This window comes from Gopherus flavomarginatus, chromosome 9 (assembly GCF_025201925.1).
Source record: "Gopherus flavomarginatus isolate rGopFla2 chromosome 9, rGopFla2.mat.asm, whole genome shotgun sequence".
In the NCBI taxonomy this organism is placed as follows: domain Eukaryota; kingdom Metazoa; phylum Chordata; order Testudines; family Testudinidae; genus Gopherus; species Gopherus flavomarginatus.
In genome coordinates this window covers 33367107-33391854 of record NC_066625.1, presented here as the reverse complement: position 1 = coordinate 33391854, position 24748 = coordinate 33367107, and the positions used below count along the sequence as shown (strand labels likewise).

General features: G+C 51.9%; 1 protein-coding gene across 2 annotated transcripts in view; it reads left to right on the top strand.

Moving 5' to 3' along the window:
• The first annotated feature begins 202 nt into the window (after window positions 1–202).
• The window catches only part of C9H16orf96 (chromosome 9 C16orf96 homolog), a 34020-nt gene continuing 9474 nt past the window's right edge, over window positions 203–24748 (top strand). Inside the window, exons 1-9 of one of the 2 annotated variants that reach the window (XM_050968199.1) lie at window positions 205–814; window positions 9598–9702; window positions 10899–10979; window positions 12954–13040; window positions 14053–14206; window positions 16583–16668; window positions 19946–20056; window positions 21594–21668; window positions 24132–24296. In XM_050968199.1, coding sequence (XP_050824156.1) covers window positions 392–814; window positions 9598–9702; window positions 10899–10979; window positions 12954–13040; window positions 14053–14206; window positions 16583–16668; window positions 19946–20056; window positions 21594–21668; window positions 24132–24296 — 1287 coding nt within the window. In that variant the 5' untranslated portion in view covers window positions 205–391. Of the gene's footprint in view, window positions 815–9597; window positions 9703–10898; window positions 10980–12953; window positions 13041–14052; window positions 14207–16582; window positions 16669–19945; window positions 20057–21593; window positions 21669–24131; window positions 24297–24748 lie in introns of both variants that reach the window. The other variant, XM_050968201.1, reaches the window with a different exon arrangement.

Below are 24748 nucleotides of genomic sequence, written 5' to 3'. Positions count from 1 at the left end.
CCGGCCACTGTTACCTCATGCTCTCAACAATCAGGCTTTCCTGCTTCCAAGAGCACTTTCCTTTATTCCTATACCAGATGTCACTGTGCTTGTGATTGTCCCTGGTCCCCAGCTGAACAGCACAGTGACTCACCCCATTCATCACCATCTCACCACCTTTCTTAAGTTGTCCATCTCCTTTCAGATCTCAGCACATTCCTTGGTATCCTAGCAACCAGCAGAAACTTTCCGAGGAGAGCACAGACCAGAGCATGACTTATTAACTTTGAGCCTATCAGGGTGTGTTATTGTGGATCCCTAGGACGACTGGTCCTGGGAAGTAACTCACTGTATCGAGGCCGCCTCAGTGCTCGCAGCTGCTGGTCTCCCAAGGCTAGAGACTGAACGAAAAATGAGCTTCTCCGTTACATTCGCAGAGCTAGTGAACATTGCGATTGGCACGCCTGAGCTCGGCAACGTCAACTTCAATGCCCTTCATGTCCTGCTGCACGGCCTGTTGGAGCACCTCCAGCTCCAAGGTGTCAAAAAGGAGATCTCCCAGGAGGAGAGGGATTTTCTCCAGCCTGCACCTAGCTTTACAGCGGAAGGCCAGGTCCAGAAGCAGGTCTCCCTGGAGAAGAAATCCAGCTCGCTCTTTCACCAGCTTCAGGAGAGGCTGTCAAGGATCGAAAGTCAGCTGCTTCTTCTGAATAGTCCCCCTACCACAGAACAGCTGCTGTCTCGGAGCCAGCCCCACAACAAGCCCGCTGAGGAAATGTGGCAAATGATGCAGTTGAAGAAGAAGATGGAAATGAATGAGGAAGGAATGACTAAGGTGAGACAGACCTGCTTTGGGAAAGCTCCTGCTTCCCTTCCCTCCAGTCTGTCAGGGCCAGATCCTCACTGGGTGTAAATTGTATTGCCTACAGCTCCTGCCACTGACATACCCAGGGCAGTGTCCTGCCAAAGCCAGCTAGAAGGGGTGTCTGGTCCACAGGAATCCAGAGAGAGACTCTGTAGGGAAATGTCTCCTAAGAATCTGATCAGCACTAATGCAGGTTTATCTGAGCAGATTACAGGCCAGTTTGGTCCAGTTCATAGAGGAAGGATCAAACTGAGTTGAAGAGCACTGGTTTGATGTGGTCTATTTCATAGCATGGAGAGGACTCCCTCAGACTTCTGTTAATCCACTCCGGGAAGAGATGGGACACCCAGAATTGGGTTTCAGTCCCTGCTCCCCTGGAATAGGTGTTCGCTATGCCTGTCCCTAGCAATAACTCACTTGGGGGCCCCTCTGGAGTCCCAAGAAGTCTATTTCCATTTTGCTTTTGACTCCACTCCTTAGCAGGCCTGGAACCCCTGAGAAAGGTCTCTCCTAGGCCTTTCCCACAGCACACTTCAGTATTGATAGGTCACTACTGCGGTCCAAGATCCTCTACCCATTGACACACCATGCCCCTGGTAAGACTCAGCACTGGACAAGGAAACCAGAGGGCCCGCTTCTCTGCTGCCCCACATCTTGTGTTATCATTGACAGCAGGGCAAGGTGGGTATAAAACGCCACCGAATCAGAATGGTCTCACATCCGCTCTGCACTAGTGGGAATGACTGCACAAGGTGCAAGGCAATGGGGAAGCAGGCCCCAAGACACATCATCTCCTGGCCTGAGCTAAAGATACACACAGCCATTCTGGAGACATGGGTTCAAGGGTAAGAGTGGGGTGTTAACTTTCCCGGGAAGTGGTGGTCCACCCACTGCAGAAGAGCAGTGCATTTGGTCTCGAGTGACAGGCCAAAGAGGAGACTTGAGTATGTAGTTAATTGGCAGCCCCCTCCGTGCTTTGAGTGACATTACTGATGGCAGAGCTGGAAAAGAACTAGGAGAAAGATGGTTCCTCTGGTACCTCCTCTTAATCCATCACTACTGTGTTATTTCATTAAGTACTATCAGTTTGTCCTGTCCTTCACAGATGTAGATGGAGTCAGACTGTGACCCTGGGAGTTTATCTGTCACTCTCCAGGCAAGGAAGGACATTCTGCGGTATCTAAAACCTGATCTTTTTTTATTCTGTTCTCTCATGTTAAATCGATGGACTTAACTCTTGGAGACCTCATTCGTGTTAAAAGGCCATATTGTACCTAGAAAACGCGTTGCAATTGCACAGGGAATTTCAGTTTGCTCAGAATGCAGCTTATTTTGTTGTTAAAGTGCCGTTTGTCACCCTTATATGTGACTATGTAAAAACAACATTATCTTCTAGCCATGACTGCTTAGCGCTTTAATCTCCCCTCTGCCCTGCTTGGCTCTGGGAGGGGTTGGAATCCACACCTCCTCCTGCATCATCAGAAGTGCCTGTGAGGACATAATTTACCTGCAAAGTCCTCACTACTGTTGCTACTGATGTGTAGAAGGAAGGAGCCCAGTGTGACTCTCGGAGTCCAAGGGGAGGACACAGGACTGACAGAAAAAAAAATCTTTGTAGTTGTAAACGGAGCCCACTTGATCTGGCAGTTGGGACCCCGTGATTGTCACCAAGCCCCTCTCCAGAGCAGAAACACATGCTAAATTCTTCATTTACTTGCTCAGGAAGGGAGTTTGAAAACACAGGAGTCTAACCCCTTCCTAGTATAGTCAGAGAAAGCCCCTTCACTCAGAGCTTCACACAGACAGAAAGCAGCACAACTAGCTCAGCTGTTGCTTCCCAGTTAGGATCCTCCATTCCCCATCCTCCCATGGTCCTTTTGGCTTTCCGTCCAGGTAGCAAGTGCTGGTGTTCTCTCACCATCTGGGCAGGCCGTTTACCCCTGACCAGCATTGTTGTTCCAGGAGTGTTTGCCTGAACAGAGGTGTTCAGTCTAGGTCCAGTCCAGTTGCCTGGTTAGAGTGTAGTTGAGTATGTGAAACAAGGGAAAGCTGTGAGTTCTCTAAGTACCATCTCCTTGTCCTGCTCCTGGTCAGATGGGGAGGGGCTTTCCTTAGCCGTCTGCACATGATCTTGTCAGATTAGCAGCCAGGTTAGCAGCAGTGGCAGTGCCAGTGCCTCTGGGCCAGGTCAGTGGGGAAGGGGGTGCTGGTGCCCCCTGAGCCTGGTGAGTTGTGACACTCATCCCACCTACAGCCCTTGATGTAATCCTTGATCTGTCTCTGCAGTTCCCCTTGAGTATCATTCATTCCCCTTTTGGGAAAGGGTGGGGGGGTCACCCAGGGGATGAATAAGAATTGCCCTGTATTTCCCACCAGTCCCATGGCTCATGGGCTGCCATGCCCCTAGCAGGAGGGACAGGCTGGCTGTAATGGGCTGTTCTGAAGTTTCCCCGCATGGGTCCCATGTGCTGTTTCAGGGTCATTCTCCTGCCTCCTTTCTCCACTGTGGACAGAGAGTCACTTCTGTCCACTTCTTCTCTGCGTGCAGCAGCATTTCCATGAATCTAACTCAGCTATGAGGGTTCAGAAACAGCGTGAGCAGGAGCACACAGATGAACGTGACGTGCCCTGAGCGGGGGGTACCGAGTCTTATCACCTGGGAAGGCCACCTTGGCAGAGCGTGCACTTCCTCCCCGTGACTGACAGGTGGTGCTGCTGTGCCAGGTGGGGTGAGAGAAAGGAGTAAAACAATGGGGCAGTAGGAGAACAAATAGTGCAGACCTGCACTCCCCCTGCATATGGTACCAAAGGGCCAGCATCGCAGTCTGGGCAGCTGGCGGAACTCCCTTGTACAAGCACATGCCACACAGCAAATCATATCAGTAGGTTGGCCCCCCGAAGGCGCACACAGCCGGTACCACCAGCAACCACACAGCATGGTGCTAAACATGCTGCAAGTCACAACACTAATAATACTCTGCACTTCCATAGCACCTTTCACCTGAGGGCCTTGCTGTGCTTCACAAATGCTAACTGACTACAACTGACAACACACCTGTGAAGCACAAGAAGGACATAGAGCAAGGACTTTACCCACCATCGAAATGTAACCATCTCTGGGGTGGAATGTGGCAGCTGCTTAACAGCACACAGCAACATCACACAATATTTTAGGATGGACAGGAAATGAGATTCATTTGAACCTGCAGGGGGAATTTATGGAGGCCAGAATGTAATTGCCATATTTAGTCATCTTGCCTTTTAAGATTATTATCCCAGCATAAGCCCGTGTTGAATTAGTGGTGTACTGACCTTGCTGGCTGACAAATGTTCAGCTGTTGTCTGTGAAGCTCTAGCCAGTTAGAAATCCACTTCCTGGGACTTGACGTTTTGTTTCACTAAATTTTCTGTCAGCTCAATCAGAGGTAGCATTCCCATTCACATCTTCTCATCAATTGTTGTGTGGCGATGCAGCTGGGTTTCTTCCCAGAAGTGGCTGCATTTCAGTGGTAGGTGCAGTGATTCACACATGCACCATACTAGAGTTTGCATATCACCGTAACAGTCTCCTTTAGGGCACTCTAGTCTAGAAACAGCTGGTATTATTATGTTTTTAAATAAACATTTCAAGGACAAAATGGAAGCATTTTTGATAGCAGCACTAGGTCATGGAATCATAGAAATGTAGGCTAGGAGGGAGCTTGAGTGTCATCTCATCTATCCCCCATGCTAAGGCACGATCAAGTAAACCAAACCTCTCTCTGACACATTTGTCTAACCTGTTCTTAAAGACCTTCAGTGACAAGCCAAGGATGCCATGACCTCCCCAGGTGACCTGTTGCAGTGCTTAGCTAGCCTCCTGTTGTTTGGTGCTTCTCCCTCCCAAGTTAGGAATATGAGAAAGTTGTTTCTGTGTAAACAAAGAGATTACCCAGCCCTGCTGCCCAGGGATTGGCACAGGTGCATGGGGATTGCTGTTGTGTCAGCTCCTTATTTGGGACAATTCTGCTTGCTGATACACCAACACATGTGCAACCAGCCAGCTGGGCTTGCTGCCCCCCTTCTGTTGGTGTGCCAGCCTGCTCCTGTTACTTGCCTGTGTGTGGCAGCAGGAGATAAGCAGCATCAGGGCAGAGAAGGTTAGCAAGCCCTTAGGAGGGGTTAATGCAACAGATTCAGTGCTGGCTTGGGGCAAGCAATTGCCCAGATTTCGTATTTAATTTGTTTGAATCAGACCTAGAGGAGAGGGATATGTTTCTAGCTTCCCCTTGCGTGGCCAGAGGGGACATTTGGGAGGAAAGCTCTCTGTGTGAATGCCAACTGTGTGGGGCAATCAGCTGCTGTGTGTTGGGGTGGAACCTGCTTGCTTGTAGGCTGTAAATGCATTATGGCACAGGAGCTCCTGTTGCTGAAAGCTACTAGGCACAGTCCGATCTCTTGCTGCTGCTATAATCTGGCTCCTAACATGGGCTGGGCCAGCTGCCCTCGTTACCCGTGAGTGCAGCCAACCTGTGGCTTGATTCAAAGATACTGAGTGCCCACAGAATCAATGGGAGTTGTGGTGCAAGGTCAGGCCCTGGTAACCTCTCACCCCAATGGAACCAATGGGGCGTGGACTCGAGAAGTAACTAGCGTGCTCCACGTTTGTCATGTTGTTACCATGGTGATGCCTGGCCCTGCCCTTCCCTAGCAGCCCCTCTGGTCAGGCTTGGGACAGGAGCCGATCAAAAATGTTTTGTTTTTTTTTAACCAAAAAATGGGGGTTTGAGGATGACAAAACTCTAAGGTGCCACAAGTACTCCTGTTCTTGTTGCAGATACAGACTAACACGGCTGCTGCTCTGAAACCTGCAGAAAAATGTCAATTTTAATCAACAGCTCTTTGTTTTCCAATGAAATTTCAAAAGGAAAAATTTAAAACTGAAAAAAAATCAAAATTTTTATAAATGTTTTGGGTTGAAATTATGAAAAATCCCATTTCTTTCTTTCTCTCTCTTTTTAAAACTTTTTTCCAGTGGAAAGAAGGAAAAAAGAAGGGAGGGGGAGGAGAGATTAAAAAAATAACAGCGTGATTTTCCCTTTCAACAACAGTATTAAAATCTTCTTTAAAATGTTCTCATGAAGCATCATTCACAGCCAGCTCTTCCCGCAGTCTCTTGGGGCAGGCTGGCTGTTGTTTGGAAATGTGCTAGCTCACCTGTTTGAGCAATCACTACTGGCACAGAACTTTGCACCTGGCCTAGGCAGGGCAAACTGAGTTTAATTATTATTTATTTGTACTATGCTAGCACCTAGGACCCCTTGTCATGGGCTGGGGCCTCAGTGTGCTAGGCGCTGTACAGACACAGAAGAGAAAGACAAGACGTAACAAGTGGGGAAGACAGGAGAGCACAAGGAAATGAGAAGACCATGAGGCAATGGTCTCAGCACTGTGACAGCTGGCCAGGGCCAATCCAGGCTCCTCCCAGAGTTGACATGAGCAGGGGGCGTGTTTTAAAACATGGCCTGTTTTCTTAGTCTGGATGTGGCCTTAAAGGGCCCTGCACAGCCTTCTAACTGCAACTTGCTGGGATGTTGCAAGGGCCAGTGAGGGAGCCCGAGGCCTGTCCCCTGGTGGTGCCATGGGGCATATCCACCCCAAAAGGGCATTCCTCAATTCACAGGACAGCTGGCAGCCTGCAGAGGGGAGCTGCACACTCCTAGAGAGTGGGGGCAATCCCCAGCATGCAGGGAGTTCTAGGAGGGATTATCCCCCCCACTCCCATTGTGCTGTGGGGAAGCACAATCCCTGGCTCCCAGAGCTCTCCATAGGATGGGACTGCTCTGCATTGCACACCCGTCCTGGGGCAGGAGGTGGGGAGGGAGGATTGCCAAGCAGTGTCAGACCTCCTTGTGCGCACACACCTGCCCCCTCCCTGGGGTTGCCAATTTTCACTGGACATATTCCTGGACTTTTCATCACATGACATCATCTGTAATTAAAGATTAATCTTTAACTCCTAGCGACTCCAGGACAATCCTGGAGGGTTGGCAACCCTACCTCTCCCTGCGGCATTCCTGTCAGGGCCTGAGAGACAGACACTGTGTCAAGTGCTAGTTTGAGCACAAGCCTGGACACATCAAGATTGACTCGTGCTCAGCATGTGAGTCCCGATGTGGGGGCTCTGTTAACAGCGAACAATCTCCCAGGCACCCCAGCTGAGCCTGAGTCCGACATGCTCCGTTGTGTAGGAAGCACTGGAATGCAGCGGGCAGTGTCTGCCTCTTGGAGAGATGGGCATCCCCCAGAGTTAACTGCTCTGGGTGTGAGCACTACAGTGGACCTGGCACTGGGCCTTCTGGGCCTGGCAGGGCAGCAAAGCAGTGGACTCCCGGGGGGACTCGGTTCCCCCTGCTCCTGATGTTTATATCTACAATGTAGGAGCCACCCAGCCTGCTATGGGGTCTGACAGGTCAGAGTCAGAGCCTTGAACTGCAACTGAAGGTGAAGGCTCTAGACCACCCTTGCCCTGCAATCAGGGCAACCTGACACTCTGCTGAGTGCTGTCGCTGGGTCAATCCCTTGGGGCTGTTGCTAGCTTGCACAACTTTACACAGCCTCCAGGCTGCTCTAAATTAGGCTGGAGACCAGCTTGATGTCCAACCAATTCTGGACTGAGCTGCGCTGCGCAGTCCTTGGCCATAGCCAAGGATTGGGGCCAGAGACTCAGCCTTGCCTTTGGATTGCCTGGGCCTGACTCTGATCTGATGGGCACTGGTTTCACACTAGGTTACTCTGGGGGACTTACTTCTGATTTACACCAGCATGAGAGAAGAATTAGATTCCTGCCTCTTGGCACTGAGAGGGCTTGTCTGCATGGGAAGTTTTACCAATGAATCAGTCACAGTTATACCAGTCTGATCTTACATGTGGCTGCTCTTATACGAGCAGCTTTTTCAGTTTCGCTTTAATCCCTTCCCAAGCAACATCCATTGGGTGGTCACAATCCAGGCTCCAGTTCCCCACTCCTTGCAGGGGGGCTCTGCCCTTTGTGGGCCTCCTTAAGTCTCTCAAGCCAGGGGATCACAAGGAAAGTCATAAACCCCACACACACTCCAGGGGCGGCAAATCTACAGTGCTGCCAACAAACCAGCGCCCATGCAATGGCTCTGGCTGAGACTGGGAGGCAGGCTCAGCTGTCTGTCTTACCAGGGAGTCCACTGTACTCTCCTCGGGGCAGGGTGAAGGTTTCCTGCCTGGCAGTTCCCTCCACAGCTTCAGGAGTCACTCCTAGGGCAATCCCACTCCTTCCCCTCACTGACTGCAGCTTCCTCTCTTTTAAAGGTTTCCTCTCCTCCCTGTCGTGCGTGATTGACACGGCAAGAGGAGTGGAGGAGCCCTGCCCCCAGGACCTCTCTGGTCCCTTTCTCCTCCACATGGGTCTCTGCATCCCCCTCACAGCTCCGTTGTAAAGTATCCAGGACCTGATTCTCTTCTGACCTACAGCAGTTCATGCTCACCGTGATGTACGGGGCTGGACTCTCCGCCATGGAGCCATTTACATCCATGCCAAGCAGGCATGACTGCATATGGGGGTCTCGCTTGGTAGCATTTTAGAACCACATTGCACGAGTGTAAATGACATCACAGAGCCTCAGCAAGGCTCAGCCCTCTCTGCTCCGGCTCCAGCAGGCCAACAGAAGAGAGCAAATCCCTTCTGGAAACCAGATTTGGGGATTGTTTTTAGGCAGAGCCTTCTGCTGGGTATTCTGTACATGAGAGACTGCTCTGCATGGACTGAGTCCTGAGGGACTCCCCAGGGAGAACAGCCAACAGGCTGCCTTGTGCATAGAGTCAATATCACCACTGCCAGAGATGGCTAACACCTCTTAGGGCATGGTACTGATCTCCTGGGTGTCCTGGCAGAAGATGTAGGGTCTGATTCTCATTTGCACAAAGACCACTTCACACTGCTCTGCCCATGGTAAGGACCCTTACAGTGGGAGGAAACCAATGACTAGAGAGGAACTGGGAATTGGGCTCATAGAGGCTGAACTGAATCCATCTGAGCGATGGCATGGATGCTCAGCTGATCACAACCCGGCACCCCCAGGATAAAACTGGAAGCCAGATTTCCAGCAGGGAGGCATGGCTATTCCAGCTGTAACTTAGGACAGAATAGGTTGTGGCATAGTCAGGAGAGCCTTGGGCTCATTGAACCACTCTCCATCACTCTCCAATAGTTGTCACCACCTGACAGGTCAATGGGAACGCCCAGGTGCTGTTTGTAATAAGCATGTGGTGGCAGGTAAGGAAGCGGACCATTCCCAGAGGCCCCTGAGGGTGTATTCTGCCCCAGTTTATCTGTGGCCACTCATTAATTTCTGCAGGATGGACAATGTGACCTGGGAGTCTCCCACGGAGTTTGCACCAGCTGCCCTTTAACACAGAGGCGTAATCCATGAAAACTACAGATCCCAGCATCCAATGCTGCATCTTGATCCCAGGAGAGGCTACTTGGCTCCAGATAGAACATTGTTTTCTGGGCTCCTGGAGTCTCCATAGCTGCGATCTGGGTTAAAGAAGAGGTTGGTTGGCTGTAGTCGGCTCCGTCGGCAGCAAGTTGGGTATGGCCCTCTGGCTCCAGGGTGGGCAGAGTGTGGGCTTCTGCGTCACGCCAGGCTGACTGTCCATGCAGAGCGCTCTTGGCTTGTTTCCAGTCCTGCCTAGTCTGCTTCAAGCTGGTGCTGACTCCTTCATTTCCCTGTCCTCAGGCCATGAACACACTGCAGGAGCTGCTCACCAACATCTACTCCCTGCAAAGCACTGTCAACACCTTTCAGGAAGAGCTGGGGGTCTTGAAGGATAACTTCCAACAAGTACGTACGTCTGCCCGTGGCAAAGGGGCGGCTGGGGGTACTGCCCCTGGAGAGCTGTCTTGGCAACGGGGTGCCCTGGTGACTCAGTAGCACTGCACTGGCCTGCAGGGAATCCGGCTTCCCTGTCTTTGGGCTCCTGCTCACCATAGCAAAGAAAAATGAGGGGGGTGGGGGTTGGAGTGAGACCTGGGTGCTCTGATGTGAGGACAGAGGAACAACAAGCAGGGCCAGCTCCAGCTTTTTTGCCACCCCAAGCAGCGAAGGAAAAAAAAAAAAGATAAAGCTGCGATCGGCGGCACTTTGCGGCAGCCGTGCTGAGCCGCGCTGCTTCATTCTTTGGCAGCAATTCGGTGGCCAGTCCTTCCCTCCGAGAGGGACTGAGGGACCTGCTGCTGAATTGCCACCAAAGACCCCGACGTGCCGCACCTTTCGCTTGGCCGCCTCAAGCACCTGCTTCCTGCTCTGGTGCCTCCCTAGACAAAATTAAGTAGCCGTGAAATCCTGAGTCCAAGCACAGCCCTGAGATCATAGCGTGCACACACTCTTGCTGCAGTGCTGCTGACATCCTTCCAGGGCTGCTCCACGGGGCTCCTTTCACACTTTGGTCCATGCCCTTCCTTGCTCAGCTAAGGCATGAGGCCTGGTCCCCCTTGACAGAGTTGGGTGCTGACATGTAGCCGGAGGCTGCCCCCTGCTGGGGATTATTTTACATGCTTATTGTCTTTCAAGTGAGCCAGTTCCCTTTCCTGCCTAAGCGCCTCTGCTTTGTTCCCTGTGGGACCCTTCCCTCCAAGGCTCTGTCCCCCAGCTCCCGTCCATCCAACCAGCGAAGGCAGGACACAGTGTCCTTGGCCAAAGGCATTCCTGAATTACCCGGAGCAGGCCCCGCTGAGTCTCAGAGAACATTGGCTCACCATCAGAGGAGCTGAGCTGCTAATGTGAGGAGCACAAGACTGGGCTCCCTGCATGGCTCAGCCCCAGTGCAGCCTTTCTCCAGCCCTCTCGTGCTGTGGTGTGTGCTGTGTGTAACTACAGAGATCAGTGAGCCTCAGCTAGCCCTGGCTCTCGACTGTGCAGTTAGTCAGGTATTCCCTGGCTGCTCCAGAGCTAGGGCACAGGCTGGAGTGCGGAGCTGGCAGGACGCCGCTGGCTGCTCATTCCCTCTGCACATCATGCCGATGTGGTTTGTTTAACAGGTCAGCATGGATGAAATGAGAGAGCGGCTCGCGCAGCTGGATCAGCAGAGCCAGCTCATCCAAGCCATCCTGGACAGGCTGGTGAGTGGGGAGATTCTGGGAGTAGAGAGAACCTGGTGGCAAAGGGCTCTGGAAAAGGCCCGCACACTCCGGGAGCGCAGCTAAGAGGAGCCAGGCAGGGCTGCCGCAGCCTGCTCCAGCCCGACTGTGGGCATTGGCCCCTTCGTTTGGGAACCGCGGGAGATAGCTTTTCAGAGCCTTGTGCAGGGTGTGAGCTGCCCAACTCCTCTGGCCACTCTGCTCAGCCCTGCAGAGCACAGAGCTTAGTGATGCCACATTTTTAGTGCCCTTCACATAGACCCCAGAATGTGGCCTTTCTGAAGGGTTAATTACGCTGCTACGTTCCATACACTTGGTGCAGGTGACCAGTCCCGAGGCACTATCCGTGCCCAGCGCAAGGGAGCAGCTCACAAACAACCCTGGGCTGCAAAGATAATCCAAAGCAATCTTGAGGAACAATGGGCCAAATCCTCAGCTGGTGTAAAAGGGTTCCACTGACTTTGGCAGAACGAGGATGATTTACGCCAGTGGAGGATCTGGACCCACAGGTTCACCTTCCCTGGTGAAATCCATCTCCATTCCCTAACCAGCTGCATGGCTGTATTTGTAATAGCATCTGTAACAAACAGCTCCGCCAAAGGGCAAGCTAGATGCGGTGTATAATATACACAGTCGCTGCGGCAGTCTTTATGCCTGGTCAATCCAGACGCGTAGATGTCTCCAGCTCAGTAGCCATGTTACCTGTGTGCTCGTTGGACTGGACACCAGGCTCTGTGTGGGTGAGCAGCTGACAGCACGTCCAGGCCTCTACACCAAAGGCTGCGCAGTCACCATTCATGCAGCTGCTTCACACCATCCACCAGCAGTGGGAACCGACTTGTCTTCAAGATGGTTGGATCTGCCAGCACTGGCCTGTGTCCTGCTGCTGCGCTGTGCAGCCCGAGAAGAGGGCAGCCTGTTGTATTGGTGCACCCTGCCCGTCCAGTGCAGGGAGCTGTAAGTAGGGTGCCCACAGGGTGACAGAGGTTCCTGCTGCCTTTGCACTCAGTGGGTGACTGTGCGGAATCCAGAGTGTATCCTGTCCTCGCCCCACCCTCTGCTCCTGAGAATGGTATTGGCCTGGGGCACTGGCCCCTGATTATCTGCTGTAACGTCCCCTGCTGCTCACAGGGCGTAGCAGCCATAGTCAGTCCATGGCCCATGAGCCACATGCACTTTTTCTGGGCCTCGCATTCTGCTCTGAATTTGGCAGCTCGGATCAGCTCTTGCTTTGCCTCGGGCTCACACAGGAGGAGTTGCATTCGGCTCAGCAGAGCACCCTGCACGGCAGTGGGTGGTGGGCGATCGGCCTGCCCATTGAGGAGATGCTGGCTGGGGGAGTGCCTGGAGAACTATGCAAGGGAGGCTGGCTCTAGAGCAGGCTAAGGGTGTCACTGCGCAGGGTGTGCCCTGCTGTGTGGGTGTAGTGTCCCAGCATGCCTCTCTGGTGTGACCCCCCCCCCTTGTGCTTACCAGCAGTGATGACCCCTACACACACCGTGAAAAAGTGTCAGGTTCCCCTCCCAGTCCTCTCTGATCCCCTTTGCAGAGAACCACCTCCAGCCACATCCCAGAGCAGTGACATGCATGTTGGCCTCTCCCTGCCTGCGTGCCCACAATGGAACACCCTCAGGCACTTTAGAAGGCCACCAGTTCCTAGGGTCGGTCCTCTCTCCAAGTTCCTGGGGCTGGAGATCCCCCACAGACAGGCTCTATCATGGTACTTCCGCACTTCCAGTCCCAGGTGGAACCTGAACTCCATGACCACGTGCAAGGGAAAGATACTATGGGGATGATGCCATTGCTGAATCTGATGAGAGGTTTGGGTCTGGCAGGAGGCAGGATTGGGTTTGTTCCTGCACGCCCTGTCCTGGATTGCCCATCCCTCGCTCCAGTATAAAGAGCAAGGCCATTCCCCTCTGATGTGCAGCTCCTTTTCTCTTCCTCTGCATGCAGGACAAGATGCAGGCACAGCTGAGTTCTTTCCCCGAACAGGTGGACATAGTGCAGTGGAGCTCTCTCTTTGACTCACTCACTGACAAGGTAGGTGCAGATTCCCGCCTGCCTGGGGGACCTTATCTCGAACTGAGGGGTCACTCAAGGGAGAGTTGAGCAGAAGCATTTTGGGAGCAATGAGAATTGTGTTCCAGTGTCCATCACGACTCTTTGAATGGGGCAAGCCAGCTCCCTCTGGGTTTGCTGTGGGTTATTGTTCACCATTTGATCAGATTTTAAGAGCCTGCAGGATGAGGCAGGGCTACTGTACTGACTCATGCTGAGATCAAAAAGATCACGTGGGTCTCATCACTGATCAGCTCCAATCCAGGGCACAAAAGGGCTGGTGTCTCTCTCAGAGAGGGAAGAAAATGCTGCAAAGCTGAAGCCTCTGGATTCTCAGGGTGTGCTAGATCACACTAAACTCTTCTGCCATCACACACACTTGTCCTGTAACCCAGCAGTCCGTGCCCTCTGCTGCGATCGGCTCACCCCTTCATGACTACTCCTCAGCATCCAGTAATGCCCCCTAGGGATTATTGCAGGGGTTGGTTATAGTCCCCAGCCAATCGCTCTACTCACTGTGCTACTGGGCCTCTGAAATCTATGGGGGACCTCTAGAGCCACAGCCCTGCATCCTGAGTACAGCAACTGGCACCAGCCTGCATCCTCACTCAAGATACCCCTGAGCCCGCACACTAACAAGATTAGCCTGGATACCTGGCTGATCTGAGCTCCGTAATGCATGGTGGTGTCATGATTGATGCCATAAAGGGAGGAGTGAGTTCAGTGTCTGTATTAGCCGACCCCTATGGTTCGGGGAGGTCAATGAATGGCTCTGGTGTTGGCACAGTTCTCCTCAAAGGCAAAAGGTGGTAGCTGGACACCGGTTGCTGCTTTGTTCTTCCAATAGCGAGAACTTGGAATCTGCGAATATGACCCAGCTGCCCCGACCAGTCCCCTGCACCCCCACCCCCACCCCTCTGATCAGCACCCCCTTTCTGAGCTCTCTGCAGGAACCAGCCTGCCATAAAGCCAGCGCGGGAGTGTTTTATTTCAGAGCCCCTCAGACCCAGTGCCCAGCCTCGACTCGAAACGGGAAACGGTCAGGGAGGCCTTTGGCAAGCTGTGCCAGCTGCCGGACAAGCATGAAGCCTTGGGGACTCGCATCAGCCTGCTGGAGAATGAGCTCAAGCAGCAAGCAGATCACCTAGGTGAGGCCCTAGTGTCCAGCTTGGCTCCCACCCCTGGGCTGGGCCTGTCTTCCAGGAGAAACCCGGGGCCTTAGAAGGCAGCAAGGGCCCAGACCTGACTGGGTGCAGCCAGCTCCTTCCTACTGAGCAGTCAGAGTCTCTGCCTGGCTGGAGGGAGGGACACAAATGAGTTTGGATGGCTAGCCACTACTGCAGAGCCCAGCCTGGCTCTTGGGGAGGGGAGTCAGGGTCTAGTCGGGGCCCAGCCCAGCTCTGGGAGAGGGGACCCAGGGGGAGGATGTCTGTCTGGCAGGGCCCAGCCCAGCTTCAGGGGAGAGGAACTGGGGTTTGTCCTTGCAGGGCCCAGCCCGGTTCTGGGGGAGGGGAAGCTGGCTCTCAGGGAGGTAGAGCTCTCAGGGAGATGGAGCAGGGGACTATCCTGGCTTGGGGCCTGGGCACTGTCCCGAATGCAGCATCTTTCTTCCTGTTGGTGATGTTGAAAGCAGAGGGAGCCCAGCCCAGGGGGAGCTTGTAGGGCTGGGAGCTGGGAAAAGCACCTTGCCAGGGCCGTCCTTACCCATTAGCAAAATACGCAGCTGCATAGGCACCAGGAAATTTGGGGCACCAAATTTCCTGATGCCCTGCGCAACTGTGTGCTGCTCCAGCTCCTGCTCTGGCCTTTCCCCAGGGCCCCCGCCCCGCCCTGGCCCCACTCTCCTGACCTCTGCAGCAGGGCCAGGGCTGCACTCACTGGTGGCGGGAAGTGCAGCAACCTGGCTCCAGCCACACCACCCATGAGTTCTGAGGGGTGGCTCCATCCTGCCCCCCAAGTCAGCCCTGCCCCTCCCCCACAGAGGCCTGGGGCCAGCCCCCCCGTTCCCCTCTCATGGAGGCCTGGGTCCAGCCCCCCACTCTGCCCTGCAGAGGCCTGCACCCCTCATCCCCACGGGGGTGCTGCGTAGGGCCCCAGAATAGCTAGAGACGGCCCTGCATCTTGCCTCCTGAAAAGAGAGGAGATCTAGGAATCAGAGATGCAGTAAGTGCGGGAGCTAGGCATGCCAGATGTCCGGTTTTCAACCAGCATGTCTGGTTGAAAGGGAACCTGTACAGTGGCTGGTCAATACATCTGACCGGACACCAAAAGTCTGGTTACCACGGGCAGTGGAGGGAGCGGGGTGGGAAGGGAAGTGCTGGGTCATCAATCCACACCAGCCCCTGCTCAGCCAGGGCCACCTCCTACCTGCATCTCATGGGCAGCCAGGCAGCAGGTGCCACGTCAGGCTGCAGCTCCCATCCCAGCCCTGGAGTAGAGGGAGCCCAGCTAGTGGGGAGGGAGGTGGAGAGGATCGAGCTAGGGGGATGGGGGAGAGAAGTGAGCAATGAGGAGTGGGGAGAAGAAGAGTTGGGGAGCAGGGGCCTTGAGGACAGGGCCGGCTCTAGGCACCAGCGTTCCAAGCATGTGCTTGGGGTGGCACTTTTGAAGGGGCAGCACTCTGGCTCCTTTTTTTTTTTTTTTTTTTGCTTGGGGTGGCAAAAAACCTGGAGCCGGCCCTGCTTGGGGGAAGAGGGGGGGCAGGGCCTTTGGAAAGAAGGGGGCGGGGGGCGAGGCCTCAGGGGAAGAGGCGGTGTGGGGGCAGGTCTAGTTTTCAGAAATTAGAAAGTTGGCAAACCTAGCAGGAAACCTTGACACCAGGTCTATAGTCTGTCTGCAGAGCTGAGTTGCCTTGATGACCTTCCCTAGAGCTGACTTGCCAGGGAAACATTATTCTTGTGGTGAGGCTGCTCTCAGCAGGAACACCCTGCCTTGGATGGGGGCTCTCGCAGGGAAGCCCAAGGGCAGGAAGACAGAGTGCTAAAGCATTGAGAAGTTCCTCCAGCTACCACTGCTGGCCTCACTAGCACCATCACCCTCTATCCCACAAGACCATGACTTCTCTCCAGCAGCTCTGAGAGGCATTGCCTGATCTTGAGTTAGCTTTAATGATAGGCTCCTACTATGAACCCAAGTCTGAGGAGCCCCCTAAGGCTGCTCTGGATTTCAAGCAAACCCTCCTTCTGTGGTTCCTTTACTGCTTGATCCGTTCAGGACCCTGCCCCTATAGAGAACCATATGCATGCTATAATTGTGGGACAGTCTCTCACCTCAGCTCTAGCACACTGGTGCAGCTCACCTGGGACTGGCAATATTGGGAGCACTAGTGTAGACAGAGCTCCGGCATCTTCATCCCTGGATGTTCCCAGAGCAGGACTAGGTGAGCCAGTGGTAGAACCGCTAGCAGTGGACTACAAGACCATTGCTGGCAGGGATGGAGCTGCACCTGTAATATGACAGTGGTGGGGGGATTCCCTAGAGCACTCCGTGCAGACACAGCTTTGGTGTCTTTCATTTGGTTCCAGCCAAAGTTGGGATCTCAGATGACGTAGCCGCAGATCTGGAGAGAATGAAAGACGAAATAAGCAGCCTGCAAAGCAAAGAAGACAAGGTGATCTGGGTCCAGGGCTGTGCGTGTTTGTTCCAAGATAGCGCTGTAGCTCAGAGCACATCTTATTTCTCTCATGGTCTCTTGCAATGGCTACAATGAGAGTGGGGAGGGAACAGGAGCAGAATGGGGCATAGATGCAGAAATGGAGTGATTACAATGGTAGTTGTGTTCCCTTGCCTAAGTGTGCATGCATGCCAAGTGCCCCGTGTAAGGGCATTCTCTACTGCATGGGCACAGGGTGTGATTTGCTAATGCTCCCATGCCTCCTGTGCACCCCCTCATGGCCTGGGATGGCTGTGCAGCTGCCCTCAGCTTCCCGTCTTCAGGGCTCTGTATTAAACACACACATAAATGTCACACACATTTTTTATCCAGTAATGCTCTTCCACTAGAGCCAGTTTATTGACATAAAACTGAAAACAAAACTCAGGCCAGGGGGCTTTTCTTCTCCCCTTTTTCCCCTGGAGTCTGCTCTGGGCAGCTCTTCCTTGCCTTTGCTGGCCACTCTGGCTAGAGTCAGCTCTCCCTGGCCCTCAGCCTTCTTCAGCCCTTTAGCTCTGGCTTCCAGGCCCAAACCTTTCACCCTGGTCAAGGGTCTCCTACAGGCGCCTCCTGCTTTCTCATGCCTCTGTCGCAGCTTCCTCTCCCTGTTTCTTTTTGTCTTTTGTTTGGTTTTGATGCAACAGTCATACGAGTCTAGGACCGCTACTTTCTTCATTCTTTTTTTGCCAGGGTTTTTTTTCATGCCTTTGCACTCAGTCTAGTATCCTGTAGAAAATGCAGTAAGGCTTTTGTTGCACTATTCCATTTCCCTGACATTCTCACTAGTCCCTTTGATTTCAAGCCAACTTAATTTTTCATAAAGAAATTTACTTTCCATGGACTATTGCCCACAGTACCGTAGGATACAATCAACAATTTCTTTGGTTTTGCAACATTACACAGCCTGTCTTTCTGTCTTTTTAATACGTTTAACTTATTATTTAAGGCGCAATGACATGTTAACCCTCTAAAAATGACTACTCACTTTTTCTGTCATGACTGAGGTGCATACAGTAGAGCTTCAGAGTTACAAACACCAGAGTCAACCACACACCTCATTTCGAACCAGAAGTACACAATCAGGCAGTGGCAGAGACACACACAAAAAAGAAAAATCGCACAGTATTGTGTTAAACATAAACAATGAAAAAACTAAAAGGAAAGCAGCATTTTTCTTCTGCATAGTAAAGTTTCAAAGCTTTATTAAGTCAATGTTCAGTTGTAAACTTTTGAAAGAACATTTCAGAGTTATGAACAGCTGCCGTTCCCGAGGTGTTCGGACTCTGAGGTTCTACTGTAGTATTATCTTCAATTTTTGAGCATACATCAAACCTTCATCCTTTTGTTTCTTTAGTCCATAAGTCTTGCCATTCCTTTGTGAGTACCTTCAGGACCACACTCTTGTCTACGTAAGGGTATTTTAATATCCACCTCCTCATTTTTTAGAGCATGCTTTGTTGTTTTGTCAGCCATCTCATTTCCTGGTATTCCCATATGCACAGGACTCCATGCTATTGTTACACAGATAGCTAGAGCCCTGCACAGATACAAAATTTGTATCCAGATCCAATCCACACACATGGTCCGCGGATATCATAGAATCATAGAATATCTGCAGATATAAAGTGGATATCCTCAGATTTACCAGGCCTTACAGATGGCACACATTATTTCTGTAGTCAGGAACATTACTTCACTTATTAGGTCATTTCATCTTTCTGAAGTTCCTGTTCTGATTGTCATTATGCCTGACAAGTATTCAGATAAAATTACAACTGCAGCCAGTTACTCAGCTCTTATTCAAGTTAGTGCCAACATTACCCCATTAGTTCAGCTGTCAAAATGGCACATAATTTGATAGCCTTTTAGATGTCTGGGTTCCAAGGCTAGGAACACAGAAGATTGTTCCCACAGTATCCACGTTGTCATGTTTTGATCTGTCTATATAGACTTGGCAAAGCTGTCCCCATTTTCCATATGTAAATGCAGAAATGTCATTTGTCATAAAATGTTTGGGTTTTTTTCTTCCCTCATTTTTCTTTTTCATACAGTTCCAAATCCACAAATGGGGGAATGATTGTCCAGCTATAATTGGACTTCCCATGACTAAAAAATTTTCATTCTTTCCATTTGTCTTTTGCACATGTCACCTTTACCTGGTGTTTGTCCCTGATAATATAAGGAAGTCTGTGGGATTCCATATTATTTTGTCTGCTAAGCTCCCAGCAATCCTCATAAATCTGTACTTCTATTTTCATGACTCCTTTTACCTTTGCCCAAAAGGTTAGATCTAACCGTTTCATCCTTAAATTTATAGGTGTTTCTCCAGTGGCTATTGGCAGCGCATACACGGGTGGGATTATCATTACACCACATGCCAAGCAGAGTTGAGCCTGAGCAGTTCCAAATGTCTAAGAACTGTTTTTGAGGCTGAATCAAAAGCTTGTCAACCGTAGTCTAAACCTGGCTTCCGTAAAGCTCTATATGTAATCACCAGTACCTTCTTATCTGTACTTCATTGGTTTCCAGCTACACTTTTAAGTAACTTCATCCAACTTTTACACTTCTGTATGATATTATCTATGGGATCTTTCCAAGTTAATTTATTTTCAAACACTCCTCCTAGGAACATCAACTTTTGAACTATCTGAATTTTTTCACCATAAAAAAATAAATCCCATTCTTCCCAAATTTTCTTCCTGGTTAAAATCATTCCCCTGGTTTTTGTAAGTGAGAATTTCAATCCCTAATCATTTCCCCACTTGGAAATGCTCTGGAGTTTCTCATTTGTCTTTCTGTGGTTACTTTTAAGTCTTTTATGCTTAGTCCCTAGAGCAGAGTCATCTGCAAAAAGGGATGTACCTATTCCCATCTGCACACTTTCTTGTTCCTCTCTGGCTCTTTATAGAGACCAGCTGCCCTCTACCAGGCCCTATTTGAAAGGCTGTTAATGAGGCACAGGTAGGCTGGACCAATTACCTTCTAACGGGTCCCATCCAACCTGTGTCAGCTTTACTCTATGAAATCCATCCACTGGCCCCCAGTGAGGTCTCGTCCTTGCAAGGCTTCATGTTTCACATTTGACCCATCTAGACGTTTGGGGAATTCCTGAGGTTAGAGCATCTGAAAGCCGGGCGTTGGAGGGAAGCTGCTTGGCAGCCTTAGCTTTAGAGGCCATGAGGTGGCAATCGCTGTGCTGGGTGTCTGAGACGGCGCTGTGCCTTGCTCTCTTCAGGGGAGGGAATTTCAGAGGGACTTGCTGGCCCAGGTGCAGAAGCTGAAGGAGCAGTACGAGAAGCTGCAGAAAGGCTCGGAGAGGCTGCTGAGCAGCATGGGGGATTTCCAGGTAAGAGCAAATCCAGTGCGACCTTCCAGGTACCACCCAAGGAGGGGTCGGGGAAAGGCAACCAGGCACAGGGCCCCTTGTGTGTGTCTGACCAGCCTTGCTGGGCACAGAGCCTCCCGCACCACCATAGGGGAGGCCAGTGCCCACCAGGGCACCAGCAGGGACAGCCTTTGGCCTGCCCCCCATGTGGGGGAAGCAAGGGGGTGAGGAAGGCTTCTTGTGCCTTTCTCCTCCTCACACATGTGCACTAGAGCCAGCAACAATTTGGCCCTAACTAGAGAAAATTCTGGGTTCCTGATCCCAGGGGCTTTCGCTCAGGAAACTGGCATCTGGCTGCTCTGGGACCTCATAGGGATGGGGGAGGGGGTTAAATAGTTTGAATGAGATTTTCCCTTGGGCCCTTCATGACTCGTGGAATGCCACATGTGCTGCATGCACCAGGCACGAAGGGAGAGCTGCCCAGATTTCCCAGAAGGCACTGGGACAAACACAGTTAGGCACCTTGGTGGGGCTGCAGCACAAACATGGCTGATGCATGGTCAGGGCCGGCTCCAGGCACCAGCCCAGCAAGCAGGTGCTTGGGTTGGCCAACGGTGAGGGGCAGCACGTCGGGCTCTTCGGCGGCAATTTGGTGGCAGATCCCTCAGTTCCTCTCAGAGCGAAGGACCAGCCACCGAATTGCCGCTGAAGACTGTAGTGGCGGCGGTAGAGCTGATCGCGATAGCGGCTTTTTTTTTTTTTTCTGCTTGAGGCGGCAAAAACCCTGGAGCCGGCCCTGCGTATGGTCGTGTGGTGAGAAAAGCAGCAGTGCAGATGCAGCTCAGCCCGTGCTCCTTGTCACTGTGCCTTGTGGGAATGCCACAAACCCAGCTGTGCCAGGGGGTAGATGGGGCACGAGGTGCCCAGATGGGTGGGAAAATGGCATGGCCAGTTCTTGCCACTCATGGTCAGAGACTGTGGGATGATTTGTGACCCTAGCATCCGCCACCCCCCTGTGGTTTGGTTGGCCCTGAAGTTCTGTGCTGACTGTCTCTGCCCAGGACTGACACATACAGGCAGCTTGACATTATAGGAGAAGAATGAGGCAGAGCTGAGGACCAGTGAGAGACTAAAGAAGCACAGTCTGTTTAGCTTATCAAAAAGATGGTTAAACAGTGACTTGATCATGGCTTCCAAGAGTCTACATGGGGAGGAGGGTTTCCGATTTAATCCAGCAGACGCAGGTAGAGTGAGAGAGACCCCGTGGCTTGAAGCTAAAGCTAGACAAATTCAGACTTTTTTTAAATGAGGGAATTAACTATTGACACAACTTGCCCAGGGACCTGGTGGATTCTCCATCCCTTGAAGCTTAAATCATGATTGGACATCTCTTTGTAAAACAGCTGCTCTCATTCAGCCCTGAGTTCCTGGGCTGGACAGGAAGGTGAGGTTCTCTACCCTGAGTTATACAGACTAGACTAGAGGATCGTAGTGGCCCCTTCTGGCCTAAGCATCTAGGAAATGCTTGACTACAACAGCATGTTTTGCCTGCCCACAGAACCTGCAGGCGATGGTTCAGCAGCTGGACCTGAATAAAGCAGACAAAGCGCTGCTGGAGCAGGAGATGAATGTGGTGAGTGGAGACACCCTGTGGCACCGATCTCAGGGCTAAGAGTTTATTCCCTCCTCCCCCATAATATGTTTGGCCTTGCAGAACAGGTTTCCAGCTCAGCGCTCACTGCACAAATGGCCCAGGCACAGAACACATTTCTCCCGATGGTGCCCTTGAACTTGCAGGGCACAAGCCTGGCACTTATCTCACCCCATGCGGGCAGGTCCTGAAGCTTAGGAAAGAGCACAGGAAAGAATCCAGCAAAGGGAATAAATCCTAGCAGCTGCAAGCCTGGTGCCTGGACTTTAAATTCTGACCATGGTGCGTAGAGTGGCCCAGCCTTTCCCGGGGGATCTCAGTTAGCCCCAGTCGCTGCTCTCTTTGTAGGCTCACAGGGGGCGCTGCGACCACCTGGTCTCTGAACAGGAGGCGTTCCCTCCATTATAGCTGAGATGAATTTCTCAGTATCTCTATTTCTCTCTCTCTCCTGCTGTGAATGGAGCTAGGTCCAGGCATTCTTTTGAAGTGTAGCCTAGTCACCTAGGGAGAAGAAGGAAGATAGGTACCTCTGTTGCTTTAGGACCAGGGCCTCAGTGCTAGGCATTTAACCTTTTCTGTTTCTTGCCTGGGTCACGGACACCACCCGTCTCTGACTGAGCCCCAAGGATCTGCTCCTCTTTTCACGCTCTGGACCCTAGTCATGCCCTGTCACCACTGCCTGTCTCCATCCTCTCCCTCCATGATAGGATGGGAGCAGGGGCAGCTCTATCCATTTCGCCACCCCAAGCACGGCGGCACACCGTGGGGGGCGCTCTGCCGGTCGCCAGTCCCGCTGCTCCAGTGGACCTCCCGCACGCATGCCTGCGGATGCTCCACCGGAGCCGCGGGACCAGCAGACCCTCCGCAGGCACGCCTGCGGGAGGTCCACCGGAGCCACCTGTCGCCCTCCTGGCAACCGGCAGAGCGCCCCCTGCGGCATGCTGCCCCAAGCACACGCTTGGCGTGCTGGGGCCTGGAGCTGGCCCTGGATGGGAGCTTGCAGCACCGTGCCAGGGTTGTGCAGCACCTGGTAGAACTGGGCCCTTAATCCCCTCTAAGCAAGAGAGGTGGGATCCTGCAGTTGGTACAAAATCCAGGTCTCTCATTACATAAATCCTGGCTCCTCACCACTGGTCTGGCCCCTGAGGCCTGAGGAACCTGGACCAGCCTTAAAAGTTCTGCGTCTGGTTCTGTTCAATATCTTCATCAATGATTTAGATAATGGCATAGACAGTACACTTATAAGTTTGCAGACAATACCAAGCTGGGAGGGGTTGCAAGTGCTTTGGAGGATAGGATTAAAATTCAAAATGATCTGGACAAACTGGAGAAATGGTCTGAAGTAAATAGGATGAAATTCAATAAGGACAAATGCAAAGTACTCCACTTAGGAAGGAACAATCAGTTGCACACATACAAAAGGAAAAATGACTGCCTAGGAAGGAGTGCTGCAGAAAGGGATCTGGGGGTCATAGTGGACCACATGCTAAATATGAGTCAACAGTGTAACACTGTTGCAAAAAAAGCAAACATCATTCCGGGATGTATTAGCAGGAGTGTTGTAAGAAAGACACGAGAAGTAATTCTTCTGCTTCTACTCCACGCTGATTAGGCCTCAGCTGGAGTATTGTATCCAGTTCTGGGCACCACATTTAAGGAAAGATGTGGACAAACTGCAGAAAGTCCAGAGAAGAGCAACAAAAATGATCAAAGGTCTAGAAAACATGATCTTTGACGGAAGATTGAAAAAATTGGATTTGTTTAGTCTGGAGAAGAGAAGACTAAGAGGGGACGTAACAGTTTTCAAGTACATAAAAGGTTGTTACAAGGAGGAGGGGAAAAAATTGTTCTTCTTAACTTCTGAGGATAGGACAAGAGGCAATGGGCTTAAATTGCAGCAAGGACGGTTTAGATTGGCCATTAGGAAAAATGTCCTAACTGTCAGAGTGGTTAAGCACTGGCATAAATTGCCTAGGGAGGTTGTGGAATCTCCATCATAGGGAATTTTTAAGAGCAGGTTGGACGAACACCTGCCAGGGATGGTTTAGATAATACTGAGTCCTGCCTTGAGCGCAGGGGACTGGACTAGATGATCTCTCGAGGTCCCTTCCAGTTCTATGAGTCTATGAATTCTTCTAGAAACCGCTTCCTTACAGTAACTGCCCCTTGGCTCACACTCCTTACAGTGCTTTTGCCCACATGTTAACCAACTCTGTCCTTAGTGATGCTGCACAGGCAGCCTACACAGAGCTCAGCAGCCTCTGCTCCTGAATTGCAGGCCCCACCCCTTGAACTGAGGGAAAGTCCTAGCTTGTAGGGTATCCACTTTGTAGGCTGCAGCCATAGGGCAGTGGCAGTGGAATCCCAAAACCCACCAGGTCTGAGTCCTTGCATCACAGCCACTTAGGATGGGACGAGCCCTTTGAAACGCTGCCTCTCCACTAGAAAGCAGACAAGAGTGCACTGGAGGCCATGGTGAACCATGGGGAGCTGCAAAGCGCCACCACTCAGCTGAGCGAGATGATGCAGGATCTGTTGCAGAAGATGTCCCTGCAAGACAAGGATTGGCAGAAGGCGCTGGAGAAGCTGTTCAGTGACATGGATTCCAAGGTAGCAGCTTCACCAGGGAGGGAGGGAATGGCTAGCGCATGAAATCACTACACTCCAGAGCAAGTGGGGGGAGGGGCCTAAGGTACATGCTGCAGTTGAACAGGGTATAAAGCACCATCAGCCTGATCTTCCTTTCACACCATGTAAATGGAAAGACACCGGACTCTGCTGGAGTGAAACCAGGATCAGTCTCCCTATTGCCCCCCTTCCCTGCAGCTCGCTCCCTGGATAAACAGCATGCTGCATGGGGACAGGCTGACCAGCTCCCCTCTGTGTGAGGGGCAGGGGATCAAGGAAGCATGCAGGGTAGGCCTGGCTCTGTTCCACTCGGGTAAATGCAGTCCCTCCCAATGGCAGCAGAATCTGGCCCACATACTCCCTTCTACCCTAGGGCTGCTCCGAGCTCTGATGCCTTAGCCCTAGGGCACTAACGTGGCAGGTGTCTCCCCACA